This window comes from Diceros bicornis, chromosome 35 (assembly GCF_020826845.1).
Source record: "Diceros bicornis minor isolate mBicDic1 chromosome 35, mDicBic1.mat.cur, whole genome shotgun sequence".
Classification (NCBI taxonomy): domain Eukaryota; kingdom Metazoa; phylum Chordata; class Mammalia; order Perissodactyla; family Rhinocerotidae; genus Diceros; species Diceros bicornis.
The window spans coordinates 11140590-11167455 of NC_080774.1; the positions used below are offsets into that span (position 1 = coordinate 11140590).

The following is a 26866-nucleotide window of genomic DNA, read 5'->3' on the forward strand; positions in this document are numbered from 1 at the left end:
AGCACACTGCCGCACCACCCTCCATCAGAAACCCCCAGGGCCTCCGAGGCTGGTGCAGACTCCAGCCCCGGAAAGCAAGCCGGGAGAATGGCAGTGCCCTGGGAGGAATATTTCCGACCGGCCTTGCAAGAGAAACTGCCGACGTGAGTGGCGCCGAGTGGCAGCGAGGGCTGGAAGGAGGGCCGGAGCGGGTGGGACGGCCCAGCGCTTCTCCCTCCCCCGGGGCCCGGCTTCCTCTGGCAGTTCGTGGTGGGAGATTATTGTCCCCACGTCCCAGAGGAAGAAACCGGGGCTCAGAAAGAAATGGTGATTGCCCCAAGGTCTCAGGGCTAGTGAGAGTAGAGCCGGGTCAATAGCCCAGGTCTCTAATCTGTTCCTGACCCCTACCCCATCCAGCTGAGACGAAATCATTTGAACCAAGGTGGGAAGAAATGATTCTGTGACCACTGGCCCCCCTCTCCCTGCACACTCTGCATTTTAAAGGAAGAGGAGAGGAAGCTTGTCCCTTGCCTGCTCTGCGTTTAGCAGTGTGACCGAGGGTCCCAACCTCAGTCTCAGACTCTGTAAAATGGGAAGGTTCCCCTGGACCAGAGCTGGGAAAGCCTTGGTGAATGGGCCGTCAGTGCATCCCTTCTGCTCCCCACACAGCCGACCCTGTGGGGCAGTACCAGCCCCTCCTCTCCCCCGAGAGCCCGACTCCAGATCCCTGCCTCCTCCCGGACGCCCCCCTCAGAGGTCCAACGGGCCTCTCAGTCTCAATCTAACCGCAGCAAGATGCTGATCTCCCCTGCCCCGCCCTCAGCCTTCCATCAGCAACACCCTTCCAGCTCCTAGGTTCACCTTTTCTCATCCCCTCATCACTCCATCACTGCTCTCAAATTGTGCCCAGACCGCCCCTCCTCACCTCTCCACTGCAGCCACCCTGATCAGGACCACACCGTCTCTGCACTATCCCGTCACCCCGCCACTGGCCTCCTGCAGCTGCCCGGCCCCTCCTGCTGTCCCTGCTCCCACAGCAGCCAGGGGGACCCCTCCTCTGCTCAAAACCCTCCCATGGCTCCCACCACACTCAGAGTCAAGGCCACGTCCTCCCTCCCCACCGCCCACCGCAGTCTGACCCTCACAACTCGGATCTCAATCCCCATCTCTCCCTCCTCCTCTCTCCCCTCCAGCCACAGTGGCCTCCTCACAGCTCCTTACACACCAAGATCCTTCCCTTGGGGCCTTGGCATTGGCTATTCCCTTGGCCTGGAGTTCCCCGCGGATATCCACATGGCTCACTCCCTCTTCCCCTCAGGGTCTCTGTTCCAGTGTCACCTCCCTACTGAGAGGAAGAGTGACTTTTCCACATCCCTACTGAGAGACTCCCTTCAGTCTGCTTGATTTTTCATCTCAGCACCTACCACATCCTAGCATTGTTTATTATTATTGTTAGCCTTATGTTCTGTGGCCCCCAGCAGAACGCCGGCTCCTGGGGGCCGGGGGGTTTGTGTGTCTTGTCCTCAGCTGCACCCCCAGGGCCTAGAACGGCGCCTGGCACAGAGTAGGTGCTCAGCACAGTGTGTTGCATGAATGAAGAATTCAACAGCCAGTGGGTGGCTAACGGGGGCATTTCAGGCACTAGTGGGGACATCTGGGGCCCTGACTCTCACCTCCTTCACCCCCACCTCCTCCTTGAGCCCCTCCAGGAAGATCCCCCAGCAGAATGCAGACCAATTCCCGCCGGTGCTGCGTCTCCTGGAGAAGAGGCAGGAGCTGGCAGATGCGGACCAGGACCTGCGGGCCCAGAAGGAGGTGAGCCCCCCCGCAGTCTCTGAGACTTTGGGGACCCCAGACAAAAGAAAACGGTGGTGAGCAGGGGAATGGGAAGTGATGGAGCCAACTTATTAGCGACAAGGGCTGAGACGCGTCATTTCACCGGTCTGAGCCTGGGTCTCCTCGTCTGTCAAATGAGATCAGCTGTTGGTGCAAATAAATGTGCACGGAGCACCTGCTACGTGAAGGGCACTGCGTCGGAATCTAGAAGTCTCACCACGGTCGCTGCCCTCATGGGCTCACAGTCTAGAGAAGGAGAAAGACAAGTGTCCAGAGACAAGTGATGGCTCTGAGGGGGGAAGCACCGAGAAGGGACTGTGGAAGCCCAGAGGAAGCCCCTATCTCCACATGAGGGTGGTCAAGGAGGGCTTCCTGGAGGAAGCGATGTCTTAGGGATTGCTGAAGGGCTAGTGGATTTATCCAGCAGAGGAGGACGGGGTGAGGAGGGAGAAACAGGCAGAGGGAACGGCACATGCAAAGACTGGAAGGCAAGGAAAAAACAAAAGTGGTCAAGCGGCTGGAAGACAGCGTCAGAGGAGAGAGGGCAAGATGAGGCCCGAAGGAAGGGCAGGGACGCCGGCATGCAGGGGCGGTAGGAGGGCACTGGGGCTTCACCATGGGGCGGGTGGGAGCCATGGGTGGATTTGAGCAGGGCTGCAGTAATGGGATAGGGACAGGAGACGAGAGAGCTTAAGTGTGAACCTGAAAACTCTGGATGACTTGAACCCCAAACACACACAGACTCCCACCTCCCCCCCCCCAGGTGTTCCAGACCACGATGGCAGCCCTGAAACAGCGCTGGGAACAGCTGGAACAGAAGCAGCGGGAGCTGAAAGGGTCCTTTGTCCGCTTTGACAAGTTTTTGCAGGTGAGTGGAGACTGCCGGGGGAGGCAGGCCACGAGCGCCGGAGACTCGCAATCCTGTAGGGGCCAGACAGGTCACGCGAATTTAGAAAGTGGGCTTATTAATAGAAAAGGGAGTGGTGGGAAATGCACACGCACTGCCCGAAGCACTCGAGTTTTTAAAAAGCGTGGGGGAGGAGTGAGGGCTCAAAATCAGAGATTCTGGCTGAATGCGGCCCGCGGGCCACCTGTTTGCTACCCACGGCTGGCGTGCGAGTGTTGGGGCGGGGTGGACGGCGAGCCCCGCAGGCTCCCGAGTCCTGAGGGCGGTCGCCTCCTCTCCGCGTCCGCGCCGCAGGACTCCGAGGCCCGGCGCAGCCGCGCGCTGCGGGGGGCGGCAGAGGAGCGGCACCGCGCGGGCCGCCAGGAGGCCGAGGCGCTGCGGCTGCGGATCCAGCTGCAAGAGCTGCAGCGGGAGCGCGCGCGGCTGCAGCGCCGGCGGGAGCGCCTGGAGCCCTGCGCGCGCCTGCTGGGGCACGTGCTGGAGCAGCTGCCCGAGGTGAGCGCCCTGCAGGAGGTGCTGGGGCTCAGCGGCGCCGCGCAGCGCTGGGTGGCCTCGGGGCTGCTTGGGAAGAGTGCACTACTAGAACGCTGACTGTGTGCCGGGAGTCATCACTTACGGAGCACTAACGGTATGCCAGGGGCACGCTTTGTTCTTGAATTCTCCCCACGGCCCAGTGAAATGGGCCCTGTTATTGTCAACCCTATCTTACAGATGGGGAAACTGAGGCTCGGAAAGTTAGTTCTTACTCAAGGACACAGTCTGGAAGCGGCAGCGGGAGATCCAGGCACTCAATAAATATTAGTTGAATAAAACAATGAATTAATATTAATCTCAGGCAGGGAAGCTGATCTAGGCTTGATGATGGAGGTGGGGAGAGCCGGGAGTAACCCCCACGTGTGGGGCAGGGGCTGTGTGATGCCCCATTTCACAGGTGGGCTAACTGCGGGGGCACCAGGGGGCGTGGGCGGGCCAGGCGGCGTGGGGAGGGCAGGAGGCCGCAGGCCTGGGTGAGTCCCCCTCCCGACCCCACCCCAGTTCCAGGAGGTCCCCGAGCTGGTGGCGCGCTTCAGCGGCCTGGCCGACATGCGGGAGGCGCTGAGGCTCACGGCGCGCCGGCGGCTCGCCGAGCTGGAGGAGGCGCGCGCGCGGCTGCAGCGGCTGCGGGACGCCCGGCAGGACGAGCTGCTCCGGCAGGGCCAGCTCCGAGCGCAGCTGCTGGAGCGCCTGGAGGCGGCGCGGGAGCGCACGCTGCACTGGGTACGGCCCGCGGCGGGGAGGGGGCGCCCGGCTTCCCAGCCTCCCACCCCGGGGAGGGGCGCCGAGGCTGATAAGAACAGATGGGCAATCCTTACCCCTGAGGGGCAGCTGCACTAATGGGGAGCTTTCAGGAGTCAGAACGCGCTTCTGGGCACAGGAGGCCCGTCCTGCAGACGCTGACAACCCGTTCCTGTACTCCTGTCCCGGAGAGGGCCTGAGGCGTCCGACTGGCGGGAAGTGGGTGGGAATGAGGCCCCAGGCCTCCTCCGGCCGGCTCACACCTGGATCGGGGAGGGGGCGGGGTGTTCTTCAGGAATCCAAGTGGGTTCAGATCCAGAACACGGCCGCGGAGAAGACCCTGCTCCTGGGACGCATTCGGATGTCAGCGCTCAACCTGTTCCAGCTGGTGTGCCAGCATCAGAGGCAGCCACCCGCCCTGGACGTCGAGGACACGGAGGGGCAGCTGGAGCAGGTGAGGGCCTCCTCTCTGTGTCACCTCCAGGCCCCAAACCTCTGGAAACATCATGGTGCCTGGAGTCCCTCCTGCTCTGGGTTAAGCATGACCCCTGTGATCAGAGCCCCTGTCCTAGCGCCACAGACGTGGGCTCGCCGGCCGCGCAGGGCCCCTGCCTGGGCGTCCTGGGTTGGCCTTGGCTCTGATGGTCATCTGCTGTGGCCAGAAGGCAGTCCTAGCCCTCTCTGGGTCTCGGCGCTCCGACTTGTGCAAGAGGGCCAGGGTGTATACTGACCAACACGGATGTTTATGCCAAGAGCCCTTTTCTCCCAGGATCAAACAGCACCCAGGAGGTTGAGACTCACTTTAATTAATTCCTGAGCCTCTGGCTCCCCAAATGGACAGGCCTCGGCTTCCCTAGGGAGGGTGAGGGCGGGGTGGAGCGGTGGTCTTTCTTTCTGCACAATGGCGCCACCAATGTCACTGTGGACCAGGTACGCCGGATTTCCTATCCATCCGGGTTTGCAAGGTTGTAGAACAGGTGACATGGGTTTACAGCGCAGGGAGGAGGGTTCTGATTTGGCACTTCTGTTGTTTCCAGTGGGGACCCAAAGCCTGGCCCCTCTGAGAAGGGGAGCAAACACAAAGGGAGGCACCCCACCTTCCCCCCACCCCCATCCCACTCCTGCCCTGTGCCCAACCGCCAGGATTCCAACCAAACACCAGGCCCTGGGTCCCTGGAGCACCCCTCTCCGCTGTGTCACATCCCGAGCTGGTGATTGGTGTACACCACCATTCTCCCCGGCGTGGCCCGCGTCCCCTGAGGTACACAGAGACTCTGCTCGATATGAAGGAACAGGCAAAGGCCAGCCCCTTTTCAACAGGCCCTCTGATTCTACCAAGGAGAGAGGCTCATGAGGGACCACGCCTATAACCCCCTAATGCTTCCTAGTTCCAGCCAGGGACTTGCCCCAGTAGGCCACGGCCACTGGCCAGAATTCAGTAACACAGTGCCTTTTTCACTGGATGATTTTTCCAGTTAGCCCCTACTTATGACAAGGGTAACGTTATTGTTTGCCATTTTTGGTGGACAGTTTCCTTCTCAGATGTTTATTTCAGCAACTGATGGGAAGGGAGAGCCCAGGGATGAGGTGACCATCAAGTCCTACCTAGTTCTTGGCAGAGGATCCATGGGTGTTCGTTAAGTTCATATCAAGAAATAAGTTATTAAAACAAAGTAACGGAGGCCCACTCGTGAAGATGAGAGTAGATCATACACCAATGAATGTGACTGATCCAATTAAAAAAAAAAAAGAACCGACATAACTGAAAACACTCATTTCATTCTAACAGTGACAGGCAGCTAGGAAACCGTGAGGGTGTCTGTACCGAATGGTTCGAGAGGCTCAGACAGAGGCTTTTAGAACCCAGAACACTTTAGGGAAGCCCACTGCCCCGGGAACCGTCATTCCTGTCTTCTGATAGGGGTCTCCAGCCCCCACCCCGGCCTTGCAGCCTCCCAAGTATTGGGGGGGGGCTGGACAGATGGGGGCTGGGATGTGACTCTGGCCACGTTGGGGACCCTAGGTGAAGCTGTTCATCCTGGACCTCTCCTCCATGCTGGCCAGCCTCCATCAGACGGAGCCTGCAGCCTCCTAGTGACGAGGTGAGCAGTGGGGGAGGGGCCCCTTGGGGGAGAGGAGGCGCCACATTGCCTGCCCGGTGCAGGCTGAGGGGCTCTCCCCTGAGAGATGGGAGGGCTGTGCCAGCTCAGACTGCTGGGGGGCGGCCACGAGGGACGCACAGCAAGCGCTCAGGAAACGTGGGCTACGTGGGGGTGCCAACTCTGCATCCCCCACGTGGCCCAGGACCAGGTCCTCCCTCCCAGGGCGGTGGGGGCAGTAACCAAGCTGATGTTTGTCAGGCGCTTGGAACAGGGTCTGGCACCCGGTAAATTCTAGATGAGTGTTTGGTAAGTAAAGTAAAATAAACAGGAGCAGCAAGAAGGTCACATGGCAGAAACCCGTCCGCGGGGCGCCTGCCCACAAAGGCTCGTCCACTGTGGACGTGCTGGGGGATGGCCAGGCCTGAGAATCCAGCTGCTGGAGGCCACTGTTGACCTTCCCAGGACCCCAAACAGGGGCTGAGGCAGGACAGAGAGCCAGGCAGGTTCTGACCTCGGGGTGTGTGGTGGAGGCAGTGTTAACCCCTTCACAGCCAAAGGGGAGCAGCTGTGCCCTCTGACCCCAGACCCCGCATCCCCTCTCCCGCCCACAGTCCACTCCCAGCTGCAGCCCGTCCTGGCAGGAGGAAGGGAGACCGCCTGCCGGCTTTGGGGCTCTCCCACCTCAAGCGACTGACTCGTCCTCTGAGCCTCGTCCTCCTCGTCGGTAGAATCGGGACCCCAGCTGGGATCCCATGGGACTTGCCCAAGTGCTCTCAGCTCCTCCGCCACACCCGCTGGGATCTTAGTACCTGGGTCTGTCCCGTCTGACTCCTTGAGGAGACTGCACTCTGGATCCACTAGAGGTGCTCAGTAAAGGTTTATTACATTAAAAATATACCACTGGGCCTTAGGCACTTGGGGTTCAGACCCATGTGGCCATGACCCCTGAACCCAGAACACATGAAAGCAGCAGCAGCCAAGTTGCCAACTCAGGTCTTGGCCTGTCTGGCCTTGCTGGCGAACTCCTACACACCCCTCAAGACCCTGCTCAAATGTCTCTGTCCTGGACAGAGGCAGCTGCTGTCCCTCTGTGGCCGTCCGCACTCCTTTTCACGGATGACGGCTCCTGCAGGGAGCTCCCCGGCACCTGGCACAGGCCAGCACGCAGTGGCACGCAGGGGACACGTGCCGATGTCCACACTTGGGCCAAGCAAGGAGCCGCGGGGCTGGGTCACCGTCCTCACATCTTCTTCCTCATCTTGCCCTTCTTGGAGCGCGCGCCCCGGCCGAAGGCGCCCTGCTGCAGCTCCTGGGCGCGGCGCCGGTTGCGGGCGGAGAGCTGCTTGAGGCCCCCGCGCTGCAGGAAGCGCAGCTTCTGGGCTCGGCGCCGCTGCTTCAGGATCTGTTGCTTGGTCTTGAGCTCGGAGCGCATGCGGCCTGCGGGGGCCCCTGGGGTGCGGGGCCGGGATGCACCTGCCGGGACAGGGGTCCAGGGAGCTCAGACTCCCAGTGTCTCTTCTCCTGGCAGTCTCCAGACTGCTCCCCGCCCCCACACCCATTCTGTGTTCCCTGCGGTGGCCCCAGCGTCTGGCGCACAGTAGGTGCTGAATAAAGCTTCAGTAGTCTATTGTGGTCAACAGCAGGGAACCTCAAGCCAGAACTGCCGGGGTTCAAATCCCAGCTGTGACCTCTTGTACCTTGGGCAAATCACTTAACTTCTCTGTGCCTCAGTTTCCCTATCACAAATAATAGCACCTACCTCATGTGTCCTAACGAGGAGTAAATGAGTTAATAGGTGTACAGTGCTCAAAACGAGGCCTAGCCCCAAGTAATGGCCTCCCGAGTGTAACTGTTAGATTATAAATCACTCCACAGAGGTTCATGGAGCACCGCCCCTATGCCGGGCACTGGGACCCAGCAGTGACCGAGACAGACTCTAGCCCCTGTCTCCAGGGACTGCTGCTCTAGGCTTGTGAGATGAAAAAAGGCTGCAGCTTAACCTTCCTTCAGCAGGAGAGAAATGAGAGGAGGCCAGAGAGGAAAGGGACTTATCCAAGGTCACACAGCAAAGCGGCAGAGGCCCAGGTCAGCGGCCCCGCCCCAGCCTGCTCTCCCGGGTCTCTGGGAGGGCACTTACCCCCGCCTCCCTGGCTCCCCACTAAGCCCTGGGTCCTCGTCCTCCTCCTCCGGCTCCCTCCCCCCGCCCGGCTCCTCCCCACCCACAACAGTGACCTCTGCGGGGCTTCCAGACAGATGATCATTAAGGCGGCCCCAGATGTCTCCACCGGGGCCGGGGCATCACCTCCAATGAGGACAAAGCACCCAGGGGAGAACAGCTGCTTTTCCCGCAGCCCCAGGCTGCCCTCGCCTCCCCAGAACCAGCTGTCCACAGCAGCAGCCTGCTCCCCCCAAGGGAAAACCAGGAGCAGAGGAGGGAGCAGGGAGAGGGCCCGGGGGAGGCAGGGACACATCCACAGAGACAGAGAGCAACGGGGACAGGGAGACACAGAAAGACAGTGAGAGACAGAGACTGGGAGATTGCGTGCGTGTGTGTGTGTGTGTGTGTGTGTGTATGTGTGTGCGTGTGTACGTGTGGAGAGAGAGGAACAGAGACAGTGAGGGAGACAGATAAAGAGACAGAGAGACAGAAAGACAGAGATAAGAGAGAATGGGGAAAGAGAGAGAGAGGGACATGGACACAGAGTTAGAGAGGGAAAAGAAACAGAGAGCCGGAGACAGAGAGACCCAGAGAATGAGAGAGAGAGAGGAAGCGTCAGAGAACATCAAAGGCAGAAAGCAAGAGAGCCAGAGGAAGAGAAGCAGGAGCTACAACCAGGGCAGGAGAAACGCCGCCAGAGACAGAACACGTGGAGAGCACAAGGAGGCCCCGAGCGAGGCGGAGAGGAGCCACAGGAGCCGGGACAGAGAACGGGCCCAGGCCGAGGGACGCAGACTCACAGGGACACGGAAGAGGCAGGGACCAGCCCTGCAGGTTGGGGGAGACAAGCAGGCGCTAAGGCCCCCCCGAGAGAGCCCCGGGACACGGTCCCAAGCTCCCCTCCCCCCAGGGGAGGCCCCGGCTGGGAAGTGGCAGGCAGCTGGGTGGCCCAAGGCCAGTCACTGCCCTAGTGAGCCACTGCAGTCTTCCTGCCCCCAGATCACATTTGGCTACTCCCCACGTGCCAAGCGGGGGCCTCTCTGACAGCAAGCTCATCCGCAAAGCTAGGGGTGGACTGGGGCAGGAGCCAGGCCCCAGTCCCCTCCCTTCAGAGCATGTCAGAGGTCATGAGCGTCACCACCTCATGGCCTCTCTGCCACTTGAACCAATTCAAACCCCACCTTAGCCTGTCACTGGCTGAGGGACCCTGGCCAGATCAAAGAGGACCAAGTCCCCAAGGGGACCACTTGCCAACCTGCGTTTTGCAGGTGAGCCTACCTTGGCCTCGGCCCCACTTCCCGCCTCTTTGCTCTGGGCCCCGCCGGTAGGACGCCCCTTCCTCCTCCGAATCACGGTCATCGATTTTCTGTTTCTGTTTCCACTTCTGGTAGCTGAGAAGCCGCGTTAAGGAGACTGCCTGTGGCATCGTGAAGTCCTTGACACCTCGGGGCTGGAAACAGGGGCCCCAGCAGATACAGTTCCCACCTCTGGGGGTGCGGCGGTAGCGAGCGCTAGGCCCCGCCCCTCCCAGTAAGAGGCGTGGTGGTAGAAGGCACTCGGCCCGGCCGCTTGATCCCGCCCCCCTGACATGGGGAGAGGTAGGGAGCACTCAGCCCCGCCCCCTCGCCCCCACCTATAGCAGGCCGGGCGGTAGAGCGCGCTAGGCCCCGCTCCTCCCAGTAAGAGGCGTGGCGGTAGGAGGCACTCGGCCCCGCCCCTTGATCCCGCCCACCTATGATGGGGAGAGGTAGGGAGCACTCAGCCCCGCCCCCGGCCCCGCCCATTCACAGGAGATGCACTTACAGGCCGCTCAGCCCCGCCCTCTCTCGCCCCCACCTATAGGAGACCGGCTGGTAGAAAGCGCTCGGCCCCGCCCCCGGGCCCCGCCCTCCGGATACAGGTCCCGCTTGTAGGAGCTGCTGATGTAGCGGCCACTCTCAGTCTTGATCTTCTTCTTGTCCTCCTGTCCTGATTGTCCCACAAACCGCTTCTTCTTGCGGTCCCTGCGGGAGAGGGAGCTGGGAGGGCTGCGTGGAGCCAGGCGGCCTGGGGTGGCCCACTTCCCCCTGACCCTCTCATGGGGTTGTTGGAGGATTCAAGGAAAGCTGCGTGCCCATGTCTGGCATGCAGCAGGTGCCCAATAAAGGCGCGTTCCCTGCCCCTCCTCACCTTTTCCTGGCAGCCCAGGTCTCAAAGGCAGTGTGGGGGTCACTGGGACTGGGGAGCCTGGGTCAGGGACAGGGGCCCCCTGGAGGGCTCCCAATCCCCACTCTGCCACCTCCTGGCTCTGTGACCCACAGTCCAGGAGGGAGAAAGGGGTCATGCGCTCTGTCTAGAAAGACAAGCTGGGAAAAAGGACAGACAGGGCCAAGACTCCCGTCGTCTGTGATCAAATCAAGGAGACAGGAGTGGGGGTCACTGTCCCTGCTGGGTGTGATCACACGGGGACAGGGTCATCATCATGGCTCTGTGTGATCACATGGGGACAGATCAGACAGGAGGTCACCGTCCCTGCTGGGTGTGATCATACGGGGACAGGATGGGGGTCATATCCACACTGTGCAGGATCAAACGAGGGGTGGGGGTGACATATTTCCTGCTTTAGGGGATCACACAGGAGTCAGGATGGGCAGAGGGTTACATGCCTGTTGTGTGGGACCTGGTGGCAGACGGGTGGCACAGAAGGGCCACGTGCACTCACTCACTCACCACTTGAGCTGCTGTCGGCCCCTGGTCAGGTTCTGGGCCTCGTCCCCCATCAGGTCCAGGACAGCGCCAGCCACCTGCTGCTCAAAGGCCCCCTGGTCCCCAGTGACGCTCAGGCTGCAGAGGGAGGGTGGGGAGATGGCGCAGGGTTGATGGGGGGCCTATCATGTCCCATCTGCCCCGCCCCAGGACCAGCCGGCCACTCACCCCCGCTCGCTGTCGAAGTCCTTGGGCCGGTAGGGGATGTAAAACTCCTGGTCCCGCTGCCGGGCCTCCTCCCTCCGCCTCTTGGCCCCCCGGTCGGAGTCAGGACCCGACTGCTGCCGCTTCTGGCCCACAACCTCTGTGAAGACGTCCTGGCAGACCGACGCCACTGTCACCCCTGCAGCCCCTGGGAGCCCACCCGGCCTCCCTACCTACCCCTTGAGGGCCAGGGGTTTCCAGGACTTTAAAAGCTTGGTGTTGCCACTTAGACCCTCTGTCTCCTTATCTGCACATGAAGCACAACACCCGCCTCAAGCACTGGCAGAGGCAGGCCAGGGGGCTGGGGGGCCTGGGGTGCTGACCAGGACGAGACCCGCATTCCAGTCCCAGCTCCGTCCCCAAGCTGTGTGACCAAGGCAGGGCCCCGTCCCTCTCCGGGCCTGGCCTTGCTCTACACAACAGAGCCCAGTCCAGGGGTTTTCAACTGTATTTTTTGGCTACCAAACCCTCTGTCCAAATTAAATATAAGAGGGACGTAGTGGTGGACGAGCAGGCCAAGGACCCCGCCCTCCAGGTAGACAGGGCACCTCTGTGGTCCCCAGCCCTGCCTTCCAGCACGAAGACCCGGTGTGTGACGTTGCCTGCGTTGTGCCCTCACTGCCGCCAGGAGTCCCTGCTCTGCCCCCTTCTGCCTGCCCCGGACCTCAGGCTGAGGCTGACGGTGACGACGATGACAATGACACGGCCCCCAATGGAAATCCTCCCCGCACTGTCCTGAACCTGCCCAGCGGGCCCAGAAGCAGGTACCAGTCACTCGGCTGCAGTGCCCTAGTCCACTAGGTTCTTAAAATGAACTTTCCTGAGCTCACGTGCTGGCAAAAGCTGACCTGAGCCGACAAGAGGCCATCTAGTTTGCATGTGTCCCCTCCATGTGGGGACCAGCATGTCTCACTGTGGAACCTCTGATGCATCTGATGGTGACACCCCAGACCCCACTGAGAGTGTCACGTCCCACACAGTGTACCCCTCCAAAGATTCAGATTCCCTAAACGCACCCGGCCCCAGGGTTTCAGGCGAGGGCTGGTGGACGAGCACCGTGAGCCCATTCTGCTGACAGGAGGCTGGGGCTCTGAGTCCACAAATGTGGTGTCCACAAGTGTCCAAGGTGGACTGAGTCACCGCATCCGCCCAGCCACTGCTCACAGCCTCACGGCCTGCTGGGACTGGACCCACCCCTTCCGCACCCCAGGCCCAGACTCCAGGGTCTCCAGCGCGGGCCTGTACCTCCACGCTCTCCCCCGCCGCCTCCTGCTCCTCCTCAGGCTGCTCCCGCTGCGGCGCCGGACAGCTCGGGGCTGGGCCAGCCGGGCCCTCCTGCCGCTCCTGCCGCCCCTGCTGGAAGCGGGCGATGGCCTTGCGGTCCTTCTGCCGCTTGGCGCGCATCACCTGGCTGCTCAGGTCCCGGCTGGAGGCGTTGATCTCAAAGATGGTCTGCGGAGGGGACACACCAGTCCTTTACCCAGCGGCCTCCTCCTCCCCAGCTCCACCCTCGCCAGCTTGGCGCGCTCTCTACGGCATTCCTTCCCAAGCCCTTGCAACTCTACGAGGCAGATCCCCCCGTTATCTGCAATTCACAGTTAGAAAGGGAGGCCCAGAGAGGGCAAGTAACCTGCCCAAGGTCACACAGCTGGGACAAGCCAGAGCTGGGATTTCAACCCAGGTTCACCTGGCTCCAAAACCAGTGCTCTTAACCATGACACTCTCCAGCTCCTTCTCCCCGATACTGGCTGGCTGGCTGGCTTGCTCCCGGGGACATCTTTCCTTGCTTTTGTGCACACTTCCCATGGGCACAAGATGGGGCGCCCAGTGGGAGTCGGGAGATGAAAGGCTATCGAAAGCCAGCTCTGCAGGCCTCTAACAGGCCTAGGGCACGTTGCTCCCCTCTGTCAGCCTCAGTCTACCCGTCCATGAGTGTGGGAAGTGGCTGCCACATGGGGGACCTGCTGGGGACCAGCAGGGATGGTTCCAGGACAAGGGCGTCTCTAGAGCTGCAGATGAGGAAGCTGCAAGCGCCCACGAACAACCCTGCTGCGGTCCCGCTGGGGGTCGGGAGCGGGATCAGAGTCGGCAGGCCACGGCCTGCCCGGCCCCCGGCCCTCACTCACCGCCCGCGAGCGGTGCTTCTTGATGCCGTCCACCAGCCGCAGCCGCTGCAGCTCCTTCTCTTCCAAGCGCGAGCCTGGCGGGCAGGAGGCGTGAGGCGTGAGGCGTGAGGCGGGGGGCTGGTCCTGCAGGGCCCGCCCCCGCCCCCTGCCCCCCGCCCCCCGCCCCGCACAGGGACTCACTGAAGAGGGGGTGCAGGCCCAGCCCCGCGAGGTCCAGCTCCTTGGCCCTCTTGATGGACTCCGGCGAGGGCGCCGGCCGCGAGCGCACGTACTGCTGCTGGGCGTTGTTGGCCACGCGGCCCAGGCCCCGCAGCTCCAGCGACGCCTCCAGGGCGTTCCGCAGGCCGCAGTCCTCATCGTCCAGCACGCTCTGCGGCACCCGGCCCAGCACACCGTCCGCGCCGACTGCACCTGCCACCCCACCCCACACAGAGCCCGGTCAGAGGCCCACCTGCCCCCTCTGGCCCTGAATCACGAGATAATCCCCACAAAGGAAACCATCACTAGCGGGCAGCTCCTCCAGCCAGACACCCGAATGCATCAGAGTGGGGCCACAGGTTACAGCCCGCGGGCCGCTGCCTGTTTTCATAAACACGGTTTTATCGGAACACAGCTCTATCTACGCGTTTCTGTACTGTCTATGGCTAATTCTGCACCACAAGCGCAGGGCTGAGGAGCCGCCCTGGATTCTATGACCCGCAGAGCCTAAGACAGTCACCCTCTGGCTCTCCACAGACCACTGAATCTCCAGAACAATCCACATTACAGATGAGCAGACTGAGGCTCAGAAGAGGTTAAATTACCTACCCAGGGTTGCCCAATGCGTCAGGGGCAAAGCCAGGATTCAAACCAATCAGAGTCAGTAATGATAACAGCAACGTTAACGACAGTACTAAATAATAGTAACAGTAACACCAGGAGAAGGCAACATTGAGACTTCCTACGTGCCAAGCACTGTGCCTGTTCTTTTTTTCTTGTTACGTCTTTTCATTTTGCAAAATCCACAGGAGCAGAAGGGAGAGTGTGAAGAAATTCTGTGTCCCCATCACACACCTTCATCACCAACATTCTGCCCACGCTGCAAGGAAGGCACCGAGCAGCCATTCTGGAGATGAGGGAACTGAGGCTCCTAGCGGCTGAGCGACTCCCCCAGGAGCCCACAGTCAGGGGAAGGGGCAGAACTCACCCCCGGCACCGAGTCGAGAGCCTGCCCACCCACCATCTCTGGATGGAGGCGGCCCTGGCCAGGCTGACAGCGTGGCTAGCTTGGGGCAAATGCAGGATCGTGTCCACCTAAAAGACACCTGCTCCCGGGGGCTTCTGCGGGGACGCTGTGTGGGCACTCCTTCCCTCTCTCTGCCCCTCCAGCCCCAGTGCATGGTCTCCAGCCGGGAGGTCTGCCAATGGGCTCCAGAGTCTGCATCGGTATAACGGGCGAGCAGCTCAGCCGCAGAGCTCCTGACGCTCCGAAGCACGGACACGGGACGCAGTAGGTGCTCAGTGAACGTGTGCGGGGCTGTGTGCTGTCTCCTGGCCCTGAGCACGGGACACATGGCTCCCCGCCTGCCACTCTGCCCCTGGGCCCAGGACAGTGCCAGCCACACAGACGGGGCTCCCCCAGCACCTCCTCGTCGGCCCACACTCTTTGCTAGGCCCCCAGGGAAGCCCTTCGCATTTGCTCTCTTCATGGACCCTCTTCCAACCCGCCCTGCGAGGAGCCCCACCTCCGGTGACCCCACGCTCCCCTCCTCCCCACTCGCCGCCCCTCCCTGTGCCCTCACAGGGACCCAGGCTGCTCTGTGCAGTCTGCTCCCAACGGCCTCCAGGCACAGGTGTCCCGGGCAGGGACGGCACCGCGGAGCCGCAGCCTGGCTGAGGCAGTGGGGACCCGGGACTCTGAGCGGCTGGGCTGGCCGTGCTCTCTGCTAACTACCGGCTGGGGCACCCTCACCTCAGCAATCTGGGCATGGGGCTCTGGCCAGACCTGAATCTTGGCTCCGCCCTCACTGCTCTGTGACAAATAACTGGGGACAGAGTGGCCTGGCCTCATCTGTAAAGCAACCCTCCCCAGGTCACAGGCGGACGTACGAGACAATGTGTGTTAAGGGCCTGGCGCACAGTAGGCCCACAGATGGAGCGTGTCACAATTGCTGTTGCCCGCCCCACAGAGGATAAAAGAACATTCTCTGAGCGTGGCCTGAGTGAGCCGCAGTCTCTCCCCATCCTGAGCTCCCTGAAACCTCAGTCAAATGTAGGGTCTCAAACAGATGCTTGCAGGGGCCAGGCGGACGGCACGGGTGAGGAGCAGGCAGGTGGCAGCCGCAGCGAACCGGGGGACCCATTTATCGAGGGCGCCACCTGCCTGCTTAGTGCTGCCTCAGTGGTAGCCTCAGGAAAAGGCAGACTCAGCACGGCCAGATCTGACCGTTTTCCAACAGACACCAGAAATCTGAATTTTCATGTGAAATCCTGAGTTTAAAATACAGGGACCTTCTCCTGGGGTCAAACCCAGCCCCACCCTCTCCCAAAGCCAGGACAGCTTCACCTCCACCAGCACCATGACTCCTCGGGGACCCCAGCACCGCTGCAGCCTCCACTCACCTGAGGACTCCTCGTGGGGGCGGGCAAGGGTGAGGGCGCGGCCCAGGAACAGGTGCAGGTCCAGCAGGTAGGGGACCTCGTCTGGGGCCACCAAGGAGTAGGCCGTGCCACTTCGGCCAGCCCGGGCCACACGGCCTGCAGGAGGAGGTGGTCAGGGTGGAGCAAACGCAAAGGACCCCACAGCCCAGCACGAGGCCCGCCGGCCCAGGCCCAGGCCTCACTGAGCTGCTACGAAAGGGGAAGGGACACTAATGGTTGCTGGGGCTACCTGCACGAGAGTGCGTGAGCCAACACTGCTCTGGGAAGTTGGCGGAAATAAAGACAAGGCACTGCTCGTTATCAGTATCAAAAGTCTTCAGCATCCCCACTTCGGGGGATTTTCCCCAAAGAAATAACCAAGGATGCAAAGATTCGCCCACAGGAACGTCTATAGCAGCACTGCCTGGAACAGCTGCAAGGTAGGAATGACTTAAAGACTTAATGACAGAAGACTGGGTAAGTTAACTAGCTGATGGCCACACCAGCGGCCAAAGCCGGCCCCCTGTCTGTCTGTGTAAATAAAGTTTTATTGGCACAGAACAGTGCTCCTTCATTTACATATTGTCTCTAGCTGCCTTCATGCTACAACAGCAGAGATTAGTAAGAGACAATATGGCCCAGAAACAATTTGCCTGCCCATCACAGAATGATGTTAAATGGGGAATGAAACACGCATGTTATACACTGACGCAAGACAGAGATTCAGGAAAGAGCGTCCAGTGTGGAGTAAATCCACGTGCACGTCACCTTTTGGCTTGTTCCTGCATCTTGCAGAAACCAAGTGTCAGCACACTGGAAGATTCGTTTGGGGTGCTCTGAGTTACACTGTTGGTCACAGAGCGCATGAGAAATTCCCTTTGGGGGTGCGGGGACCCCTCAAGGAATGTGCAGAGCCAGCTCCGCACAGAGCAATGGAAACCAGGGCAGAGCACATGGCGACCAACAGGGGGACAAGCCCCCAGACCCATGGCTGGAGACCCCGATGGAGGCCTTCCACACACCCCAACTGAAGGTCGAACCAGCTTGAACCCCTCTCCTGGCCCACCACAGGCAGCCCGGATTGACTTATTCAACGATGTCCAATCATATGCAGAACAACTCAGAGGAACTGCTCGCTAGATCCTTCTCTCTCACACACATATTTAATCTACCTGTATTTATAAACGTGATACGCACGTTCGTGAGAAAAAATAAGGCAAAGACAGTAGAACGGTGGTTGCAGGGGCGGGGGCGTGGGGAGTTAGCGTTTCACGGGGGCAGAGTTTCAGTTCGGGAAGACGAAGAGTAAAATATCTGGAGATGGATGGTGGTGACGGCTGCACAACAAGGTGAATGAACTTCATGCCACTGAACTTACACCCCAAAATGGTTAAAACGGTAGTTATATGTTATGTATATTTTACCACAATTTAAAAAAAGAAAGTAGCGGCAGCGGCAAAGGACACACCAAATGACAGCCATGTCCTCACAGAAGCAGCGAAGGACCGTGGTGCAGAGGGGGCCTTGAGACGAGATTATCTGGGTTCTGATCTCAGCCACCCCACTCTGCTGCCTCTATGACACCTGGCCAGTCATTAACCTCTGTGCCTCAGTTTCCTCATCTGTAAAGTGGAGCTGATGCTGCTGGGACCCACTTGCGTGGAGCAGGAGGCAGAGGGATGGGGTGTTGTTTAAGGTTGGAAAGGTCCCAGGGGAGGAGCTAAAAAGACAGTTTCAGGGAGAAGGCTGCGGGGCGGGGGCGCTGCGGAGCCACATGATCAAGCACCACGATGGGAGAGAGAGAGAGAAGCCCAGGACTGGGGAGTCCAGACAGCCGGAGAATCGCCTCCTCAGAGCGGTGGGGCTGCCCCTCAGTCATGCCCGGGCCGCGCCCCCCACAGACGCAGACTGACTGGTCCCTTCCCTGGGCCTCTGTGTACCCCCCCCGGAACAGCAGGAGTGGAGCCCTGCGCCCCCGACTCCCAGCAGGACACGGCGCTCCCGCGGTCCGCTCCCCTCGGGCTCCTCACCCACGCGGTGCAGGAAGAGCTTGCCCTTGGCGGGGAAGCTGTAGTTGACGACGTTGTCCAGCAGCGGGATGTCCAGGCCCCGGGCAGCCAGGTCGGTGACGATGAGGGCGGTGCACTTGCCGTGTGTGAACCTGGCGAGGTTGATCTTGCGCGCCGTCTGGTCCAGGGCGCTGTAGATGTGGGCGCAGCTCACCCGTTGCGTCGTCAGCAGCTGCTCAGGGTGGAGACGAGATGGTGGGAGAGAGGTGAGGAGGGGACTCGCTAGAGGAGAGGAGAGGAGGCTGGGCCACAGCAGGGGCTGCCATGACGTGGTGATAAGACCATGGGTCCTTGGTTTGAATCCCAGCTCTGCCGGGTGACCCCAGTTTGGTATCTTCATCAGTACTAATGGGGTATTCATCACCTGCCACCTCTCTGCAGGGCTGTTTGAGCATCAAAGGAAACGACATGTACAGAAGTCTCCCTTAAGGAGGTTGCAAGTGTCACCCCAGGTCACAGCTTCATCCTGACTCTGTCACTAACAAGCTGTGTGACCTTCAGCAAATTACTTAACCTCTCTGTGCCTTCACTTTCCTCACCTGTAGAATGGGGAGAATAACAGTTTCCGCTTTGTAGCTCTGTTATGAGGATTAAATGAGTTAACACATCCACGGTGCTGAGAACGGGGTCTGGAACGTAGGCAGCACCGTGAAAGTGTTAACTGCTCTTTAAAAATTACCATTGTGGTTTTATTCACCAGTGACCCCAACAGCTGCACGGAGGAAGCACCGTTAAATGTGTGTCAAGCAAGTGAAACCCAGCCAACTGTGTCCTCAGACAACAGGCCCAGGTGTGGCTGGCCCGGGTGGCGGCCCTGACTGGGAAGGGGCCTGCAGCCTTCAGGGCGCCAGGCTCCCCCACACTGTGACCTGGCTGAGGGTCACGGGTGTGCCCGTATGGAAAAACCAATCAGGCTGCGCACGTCAGACAAGAGCACTTCACACAGCGCACAGCACGCAGGCATCCTCAACTTTAAAAAGAGAAATACACAGAACACTGGAAATCTACAGAAAAACGACAGGATGGAGGAGGGGGGAGAGCAAATGAATCACGACCGTCTGTGAGTTGATAACTGAGCTCCCGGGAGCTCATTATGCTATGTCTGACTTCAGTACGTGTCTGAAATCTTTTATAATAAAAAGTTTAAAAGGATAAAGGCCTGAGCCCTGGCCAGGCCCGTGCCCTGCTCTGGTGCTGCCCTCTGGTGCCCACACAGGGAAGTGCAGCTCCAAGCTCGTGACGGAGGTGCTGGTCCCCAGTGGGGACGGTCCCGGTGTGTCATCCCCACCCCGGCCCCGTCAGGGCCCCACTCACCTCGCTGAGGTATTCGGCATGGTGCTTCGTGGCCACGAACACCACCGTCTGGTCCTGGGGCCGCACCACATTGCGCAGCAGGTGGAGCAACACGGCGGCCTTGGTGTCCTCGCGTGCCAGGAAGAAGGAGGTCTGCGGGGAGACGGGCCACACGGGTTGGCTCTCGGGGCCCTGACCGCTGGCCTGGGAGGGGGCGCGGGCAGAGCCTCACCTTGAGCTGCTCGTTGAGTTTGGCGTCCACGTCTAGGCGGATGAGCACGGGCTCCGTGAGGCCTGCAGTGGGCATGGGGGAGGGTTCGGGGGAGTCACTGAGAAACAAGCCGCCCCCCAGACCCCCAGGCCCCGACCCACGTCCCAGCCCCACGCCCCAGTCACTCACCCGCCCGGGCGAACTCCACCAGCAGTTTGGGCAGCGTGGCGGAGAACAGGACCGTCTGGTGGCCCCCGGGGAGGCGGCCGATGATTTCCTGCAACTGCTCTGCAAACCCCATTTCAAAGAGCCTGGGAGGGCAGAGGGCAGAGGGCAGGACGGCATCAGGAGAGGGGCTTCCATTCCAGAGAGTTCCAAAGCTCAGTCGTCCCTGCCCCCACCACGTGGCTGCCACACGGACTGGCGCCTGCATCTCGTGTTTCTTCACCTTGGCTCACTCTCCTCTATGTGACAACCTGCCCTCAGCAGTAATGGCCTTGAGATCTCGGGTCTGTTCTCAGCTATGTTTTCTGCAAATCATGTTGAAATAAACGGCAGCGGCCCTCACTCCGTGCCAGGCCAGTTCTAGGTGCTTTATGAACATCAGCTCCCCTAGGCCCCACGGCACCCACAGGTGCGTGCTATTTTATCCCCATTCATAGTTAAGGCCACAGAATCTGGAGACTTGCCCGAGTTCACAGAGCCAGAATTGGATCCCACCCAGTCTGGGTCCAGTCTGTGCTCTCAGCTCTGTGCTACTTTCTCTCTCTTTGAAATCACGGTTTGCTGTTTTATTATTCTTTTCAATATTCCCCAAAGTAATACAAAATAACAACTGTGGGTCCAGGGAGTGGCAGAGACTGGCAGGCACTGCCTGTGGTGTGTGGCCCACGTCTGGGGAAACGCTGCTGCGATCCCGGCCACACGGGTCCCCCTGGCAGAGCCCTTCCTCCTGGCCAACCTGGACATGGGTGCACGGGCTGTCCCTGCCGCCTCACCTGTCGGCCTCATCGAACACCACATACTCCATGCTCTGCAGCCTCAGGTTCATCTCCACAGCCACGTGCACCAGGCGTCCAGGGGTAGCGATGATTCTGGAAGACGGTGTGCAGGCCAGGTCACGCAGGGCCAGGCCCACCAGCAGAGCCCTCCTTTCACTCCCCAGCCACTGGCCCTCTGGGAATGGACCCCAGAGCATCACCCCCAATCCAGAGACTCACATGTCGGGATTTTCATGCAGGGCTGCAAACTGGTCTTCCATTCTAGAGAGAAGGGGAAGGTCAGCTTGATAGACAGGTCTCCTTAGTCTCTCCCCCTTCCCACAACCACACGCCCAGGGGATTGCCACCCCCGACCCCAGGCTTGCAGCTGGGGAAAGGCTATTGCTGAGATACTAGGCAAAGGCATTGCCCTGACAAGCTATAAGTTCAAACGTACAAAAGGATGGATACAACGAAGAAGTCCCCGAAGAGATGAGCTCAGTCCCAGAACCCTCCTCACTCCCTCTCCAGAGAGCAACAAAGCTGCCTTGACCCACAGCGCCACCTAGCAGCTAACCCTGGAACTGCCAGCTCCACTGTGAATCCAAGTTTCCTGGATCCCTATGTCCTTGTTCTTAAACCTTCTGAGCACACATCCCTAACTTCAGCCTCCTCTGAAACACCCTTGGGACACCTGTAGGAGCCAGAATTCTGGGCCAAGCCTAGCCCAGGGAGGCACTTCTGACAATCATGAGCCTAGAGATAATAAATTATAACATAAGCAAAAAAGCACTGAAGAGGAAAACCCTCTCTCAGAATCAACAGCGACTGGTGACAGTGACATCCCGACAGAGGAATAAGGAAGGGGCTGCCCTGTGAGGCAGACACGGTGAGCCAGGGATGGGGCGGGCAGGAGACCGGGTTGCAATCTCAGCTCTACTATGAAATCTCTGTGGCTCTGGGCCCATCACTGCCTCAGTCTGCTCTTCTGCAAAGCAGCTGTGGTGCTGCCACTGAGCAAGGATGGAACAGGCCCCTCAGGAAAGAGGCATTTGCAAATCTGAGCTATTACAAACACGTCTCCATTTCGTGCCTCCCACTTTTAACTGACCCACAGCTAGGCATGTTACAATACACACAACTAAGCTATGCATTTAGGCGACCCTGTGCACTGCCGGCTCTCAGGAGCCTCAGAGCCCTTGCCGGAGCTGCAGAGCTGCAGCGGGAAGTTTCCTTTGGTGTTGCACCGCCTGTCTCCCGCGTTAGTTTTTTTGGGATGTGCAGAGAAGTTGCTGTTATTAACAAGCAACACAGACTCAGCCCATCTGACACCCTGGAGGCACGGGGCATGCCTGTGTGCACAGGGTGAGGGGTCTTACTTGTCTCCGCCCAGGATCAGGGCAGTCTTGAGGCCCGTGAACTTGCCCAGCTGTGGAGAGAGAGACAGAGAGAGAGACAGATGGTGAGGGGAGATGACTCAGCCCACCCAGGCCTCCCGACTGCTCCCAGCTCAGCCCAGCCACGCCCAGCCCACACACCTCCTTGGTGAACTTCATGGTCTGCAGAGCCAGCTCTCGGGTGGGCGAGAGGACGAGGGCGCGGGCCCCAGTCTGGGCACTGCGGGTCTTGAGCCGCTCAAACATGGGGATGAGAAAGCAGGCCGTCTTGCCACTGCCCGTCCGGGCCATGGCCACCACGTCCTTGCCGTCCAGGATCACGGGGATGGTCTGGAGAGAGACCAGTGGGGGAGGGGCGGGGTCAGCTCCTGCACCCAGGCACCACGAGACCCAGAGAGGGAGGCCCCTGGGGAGCGGGCCAACCAGGGGATTTCAGCAAATAGGAAAGGGCCCTCGCCCAGCTCTGATCCTGTTCTTGCCAAAGCTGGTTTGCACACCTCCAGGGACGAGCAGCTCACTACTCCCAACTCTTTCCACTGTTGGAACATCCTCCTTCAGGTTAAGCCAGACTCTCCCTCCCTGTCTAGCCCTTCTCCTCGGGACCCCAGAGAAACAGCTCCCTCTCGGCTAAATGTCTGAGGACAACACTCAAAAGCCCCAGGGATAACAGGGTGCCTGTGAGCTGCCCGGGCAGGGGTTCAGCCCTGGGGAGGCCAAATGGCAGAGGCCCAGGGTCAAGTCTCCACTCTGCTGGGCCCCACTTTCTCTTCCTGTAAGATGGGCGACCTGTGTGGGCTTCAGCGACAGAAGTGAGAGCCGGGAGAAGGGGCAGCTGTCAAGAGGCCAGACGGGAGGGTCAAGTCCCTCACCCCTCCTCCCAACCCCCGTACCTTCCTCTGGATGGGGGTGGGCACCTTGTAGCCCTTCTTCATGATGCCCTTGAACACTGGGTAGCTCAAGCCTGGAAAAGACACGGGAATGGCCAGGGCGCTGGGGCTCCCACCCCACCACACACAGAACACTACACAGGACGACGACTATTTCATCAACAAGGAAACAGCAAGAAAAAAAGAAAAAGGATAAAGCAAAACTGGTAGATTGAGACTTAAGAGATAAATTTAGGGGGCCGGCCCAGTGGCGCAAGCGGTTAAGTGCGCGCGCTCCTCTGCGGCAGCGCGGCGTTCACCGGTTCGGATCCTGGGCGCGCACTGACACGCTGCTTGTCAGGCCATGCCGTGGCGGTGTCCCATATAAAGTGGAGGAAGATAGGCACAGATGTTAGCCCAGGGCCAGTCTTCCTCAGCAAAAAGAGGAGGATTGGCAGATGTTAGCTCAGGGCTGATCTTCCTCACAAAAAACAAACAAAAAAAGAGATAACTTTACTGACTGTGGGGTATGAATCTTACATGGATTCTGGTTTGAACGTGCCCTTAAGGCCAGGAGACAAGTAGGGTCTGAATGCTGACAGGTCTCGGAGAGTACTGAGACGTTGTGTGTTCGTTTTAGGGGAAGTCAGGGCCTGCATCTCTTGGAGGTGCGTGGGGCGTGTTCAGGGATACAGGAGGGGACGTCTGGGATTCACTTCAGAATCCTCCGGGATGATGGGGACAAGGGGGAGGGGCAAGGAGAAAATGTCTGGGGCCTCCGCCTAACCCGGCACCGACCACAGTGCCTGGCCCAGAGCAGACACCGCCCCAGAGCGCAGAGGGCACGACGAGCCCCTGTCGCTACTCTCCTAAGTCCGGGATGCCTGGCTCACCCACCCATGGACTGGAAGCCTCCCGACTTCTTCTTCTTCTTGTTCTGGGCTCGCACCATCTCCCGCGTGTCCGGCTCCACGTCGGAGTTGCATTCCGAGGTGGGGAAGGTGGGCAGGGGTCGGCCAGGTCCCAGCTGGGAGGGAGGAACAGAGACAGCGTCACTGCAGCACAACCATACCCCTGGGGAGACGGGGGCTGTCCTGTTGCCGGTCTGCCCCCATTCAAGCCAATGACGCTCCTGCCAGATCACACGACTTCTCTGCTAAAGGGCTCTCCTTTGACTCGGCCAGGACAGGGCAGAGGGTCGGCGAGTGGGCTCTGCGTAGACGGCCTGGCTTCCACTGGGTCACTTACCAGCTGTGAGACCTCAGGCAAGGGACTCGGTCTCCCTGAGCCTGTGTTTCCACATGTAGAAAACGAGGAGGACAGGAGCATATGCCTCACGGGGTGTCGTGAAGACTAAATGGCTAAGTGCAAAGCTGAGACCGGGGCCCAGTGTCATCATCACCATCATCATCACCACCACCATCGTGGCCTGTCACTCACAGCCACGAAATTAAAAACTCCACGGGCCGGCCCGTGGCGTAGCGGTTAAGTGCGCGCGCCCTGCTGCTGGCGGCCCGGGGTTCAGATCCTAGGCGCGCACTGATGCACTGCTTCTCCGGCCATGCTGAGGCCGCGTCCCACATACAGCAACTAGAACGATGCGCAGCTATGACATACAACTATCTACTGGGGCTTTGGGGAGAAAAAGGGAAAAAAAGGAGGACTGGCAATAGATGTTAGCTCAGAGCCGGCCTTCCTCAGCAAAAAAGAGGAGGATTAGCATGGACGTTAGCTCAGGGCTGATTTTCCTCACACACACAAAAAAACTCCAGAGAGCCAATCTAAACATCTACTATGTGTGAGGGACTAGACTTTTCCAAGCTGTCCTGCCCCCCATCCCCTTTCTGATCCATCGCCCCTCCCCAACTCTAGCTCTCTCGGGCTGGCCTCTGTTCTGCCATTCCAGGATCCACCTGTCCTAGCACAGCCAACTCCAACCCAGGCACCACCCCTGGGGAGCCTTATCAGATTACAGGGCTGTCCCTTTCCTCTCAGAAATAACAGTTACGGAGCACTAATTCACAATTACGCACAAAACGTTCATGATACTTACCATAAGCCAGCGCTGCTCTGAGCATTCATATAAATTAACCCACTTAACCCTGACGACAACCCTGTGAAGTAGGTACTATTATTTAGTCCATTTTACAGAGAAGGAAAAGCACAGAGAGGAGCAGTGACCTGCCCAAAGGCACACAGCCAGCAAGTCGGGGATCAGGGACTTGAACCCTGGCTTCAGAGTCTATGTCCTTTCCATTGTGACCCTCTGTGGTCCACTACAACCGTGTAGATCAGGGCTGCAGCCTGTCTAGTACAGCTCGTGAGCTAAGAATGGTTTTTGCATTTTAAAGATTGTAAAAAATCAAACACAGGAGACAGTGTGACCTCATATGGCCTCTGTAAACCCTAATATTTACCATCTGGTTCTTTCCAGGAAAAGTTCGCCAACTTCTGCTCTAGACACATGAAAACAAAGGGCCTGGAACATGTTGGTGCCCCAGCCATATTTACTGAACGAGCAGAACGTAAGAACACTGTTATTGATTCCTTTCAACAGCCTTTGAGGCACATATAATCACCTGCCTTCTATACATGTGGAAACTTCTGCCTTCTACAGATGTGGCACAGAGAGGTTAAGCAACTTCTCCAACATCCCACAGCCAGTACAGGGTTGGGGCAGATTTGAACACAGGGCTGCGCCAGGGCAAAGCCCCTGGTCTGAGCCACACAGGCGGGCTCCTCTCTGGTACTTTCTACCTTTGCCTTCCTGTGCTGTTCATTACCTTTAGCAATTTCTCCACATTTATAGAACACCCACTGTGTGCCAGACACTGGCTCGGTTAGGGCGGGCAGGCAGCAGAATAAGGTCCCGTCTGGCCCCTGCCTTGGAGGAGCATGGATCCCTCTCTTCACATAAACGCCCACTCTTTCATCTGCTTACCCGGGGCCTCCTCTGTGCCAGGCACCGCTGGGCGCAGGACTGTGGGGAACAGTGGCTCTTTCGCCCTTTTGGTCATCTGCATACAGCTGGCACCCAGCAACGGACAGAGCACAGGCATAGCGCAGGAAAGAGCACGGAGTTTGAAACCTGCCTCTCCCACTCACAAGCTGTGAGGTCTTGGTCAAGTGTCTGAGCCCCTGCGGGCCTCAGTTTCCTCCTCTGGGGAAGGAAGAAGACAGAACTGGGCTCACAGGGCTGGTGTGCGGATTAAAGGACAAGGCTTGTAAAGCTCTCAGCACGGGGCCTGGCACGTAGGAAGCGGTCAACAAACGCAAGCTTAATCTACGTATCGTTACTTTCCCAGAGGTTTGGGGGCGTCACTGTGTCAAGCCACCGGGTCTGGCCTCCCCTTTACCCAACCTGCCAAGAACGCCGCAAACTCTCCAAGTCCGCTCTGCGGCACCCGCACTTTTCATTGGACGGATGGGCACTAGGGCCCGCCCCCCGGCAGGAGGCAGCCAATGAGGGGCGCGCGACCGCACGCCGGCAGGAAGGGCCGCAGGCCGGGCCCCCGGAGAGCGGAGACCCGGCCGCCAGGAGTGTGCGGGCCCCGAGACACGTGCTCGGGCCGGCGGGCCTGCCGCGACCCCGGCCGGCGCCTCCCCCCGCCCGCGGCCGGGCCCGGGCTCCAACGGGCGTCCCGGCCCCGCTCCCACCTTCTGGGCCCGGGCGTCGTCCTCCTCCTGGACCTCAAACTCGCCGTCCTCCGAGTCGCTGCTGCGGGCCTGGGGGGCCGCGCCCCGGCGCCGTCGGAGCCCCTTTTTCTTCCTCCGCTGGGCCATGGCCGCGCGGGACCGAGGTCCGGGCGCCGGGCGCGTGCCGGCCGCCATGCGGGCCGGCGCCGGAGTGGGGGGCGGAGCCTGCGGGGCGAACCAACGGCGCGGGGGGTCCGCGCGCCCCGGCTGCGCCCCCCACTCCGCAGCCCCCGGAGGGAAGGCACACAAGCGCTCAGACGCACACACACGCCCCCCTGACGGGCGAGAGGCCCCTCTCCGCGGCTTTGGGGGAGTCCGGGGGCGTCCGGAACGGGGCGTCCCCCCCCAGCGCGAATGGTTCGGGCCGCGCCGCCCCGCCTCCGCTGGTTGCTGTTGGCTGCGC

General features: G+C 60.0%; 2 protein-coding genes across 2 annotated transcripts; one reads left to right on the forward strand and one right to left on the reverse strand.

Moving 5' to 3' along the window:
- On the forward strand, nucleotides 1-6971 carry CFAP73 (cilia and flagella associated protein 73). Its single transcript, XM_058531483.1, has 8 exons — nucleotides 1-143; nucleotides 1689-1794; nucleotides 2579-2683; nucleotides 3017-3217; nucleotides 3758-3979; nucleotides 4293-4451; nucleotides 6021-6099; nucleotides 6711-6971. The coding sequence occupies exons 1-7, from the start codon at nucleotides 88-90 to the stop codon at nucleotides 6090-6092; spliced, it is 921 nt and encodes a 306-aa protein (XP_058387466.1). The 5' UTR covers nucleotides 1-87; the 3' UTR covers nucleotides 6093-6099; nucleotides 6711-6971.
- Nucleotides 6958-26613, reverse strand: DDX54 (DEAD-box helicase 54). The gene is made up of 20 exons (XM_058531467.1): nucleotides 26425-26613; nucleotides 23665-23794; nucleotides 22792-22862; nucleotides 22043-22231; nucleotides 21884-21933; nucleotides 20745-20786; nucleotides 20523-20618; nucleotides 19714-19835; nucleotides 19546-19607; nucleotides 19335-19466; nucleotides 17982-18192; nucleotides 15934-16068; nucleotides 13513-13743; nucleotides 13333-13406; nucleotides 12452-12658; nucleotides 11171-11319; nucleotides 10967-11080; nucleotides 10156-10260; nucleotides 9536-9648; nucleotides 6958-7572 (listed from the first exon to the last, which is right to left on the reverse strand). Exons 1-20 carry the CDS (start codon nucleotides 26596-26598, stop codon nucleotides 7340-7342), a joined length of 2640 nt encoding a protein of 879 aa, XP_058387450.1. The 5' UTR covers nucleotides 26599-26613; the 3' UTR covers nucleotides 6958-7339.
- Between the last annotated feature and the right edge of the window lie 253 nt (nucleotides 26614-26866).

What these genes read in the sequence shown, in the direction of transcription:
- CFAP73 (XM_058531483.1), top strand. Translation starts at nt 88, where the DNA reads ATGGCAGTGCCCTGGGAGGAATATTTCCGACCGGCCTTGCAAGAGAAA. An exon ending in GCTTTGACAAGTTTTTGCAG is followed by an intron (nt 2,684 to 3,016) that starts GTGAGTGGAGAC and finishes TCCGCGCCGCAG; the next exon opens with GACTCCGAGGCCCGGCGCAG. An exon ending in CGGAGGGGCAGCTGGAGCAG is followed by an intron (nt 4,452 to 6,020) that starts GTGAGGGCCTCC and finishes TGGGGACCCTAG; the next exon opens with GTGAAGCTGTTCATCCTGGA.
- DDX54 (XM_058531467.1), bottom strand. Translation starts at nt 26,598, where the DNA reads ATGGCGGCCGGCACGCGCCCGGCGCCCGGACCTCGGTCCCGCGCGGCC. An exon ending in ACGACGCCCGGGCCCAGAAG is followed by an intron (nt 23,795 to 26,424) that starts GTGGGAGCGGGG and finishes CCTCCCTCCCAG; the next exon opens with CTGGGACCTGGCCGACCCCT. An exon ending in ATGCCGAATACCTCAGCGAG is followed by an intron (nt 18,193 to 19,334) that starts GTGAGTGGGGCC and finishes CACCCTGAGCAG; the next exon opens with CTGCTGACGACGCAACGGGT.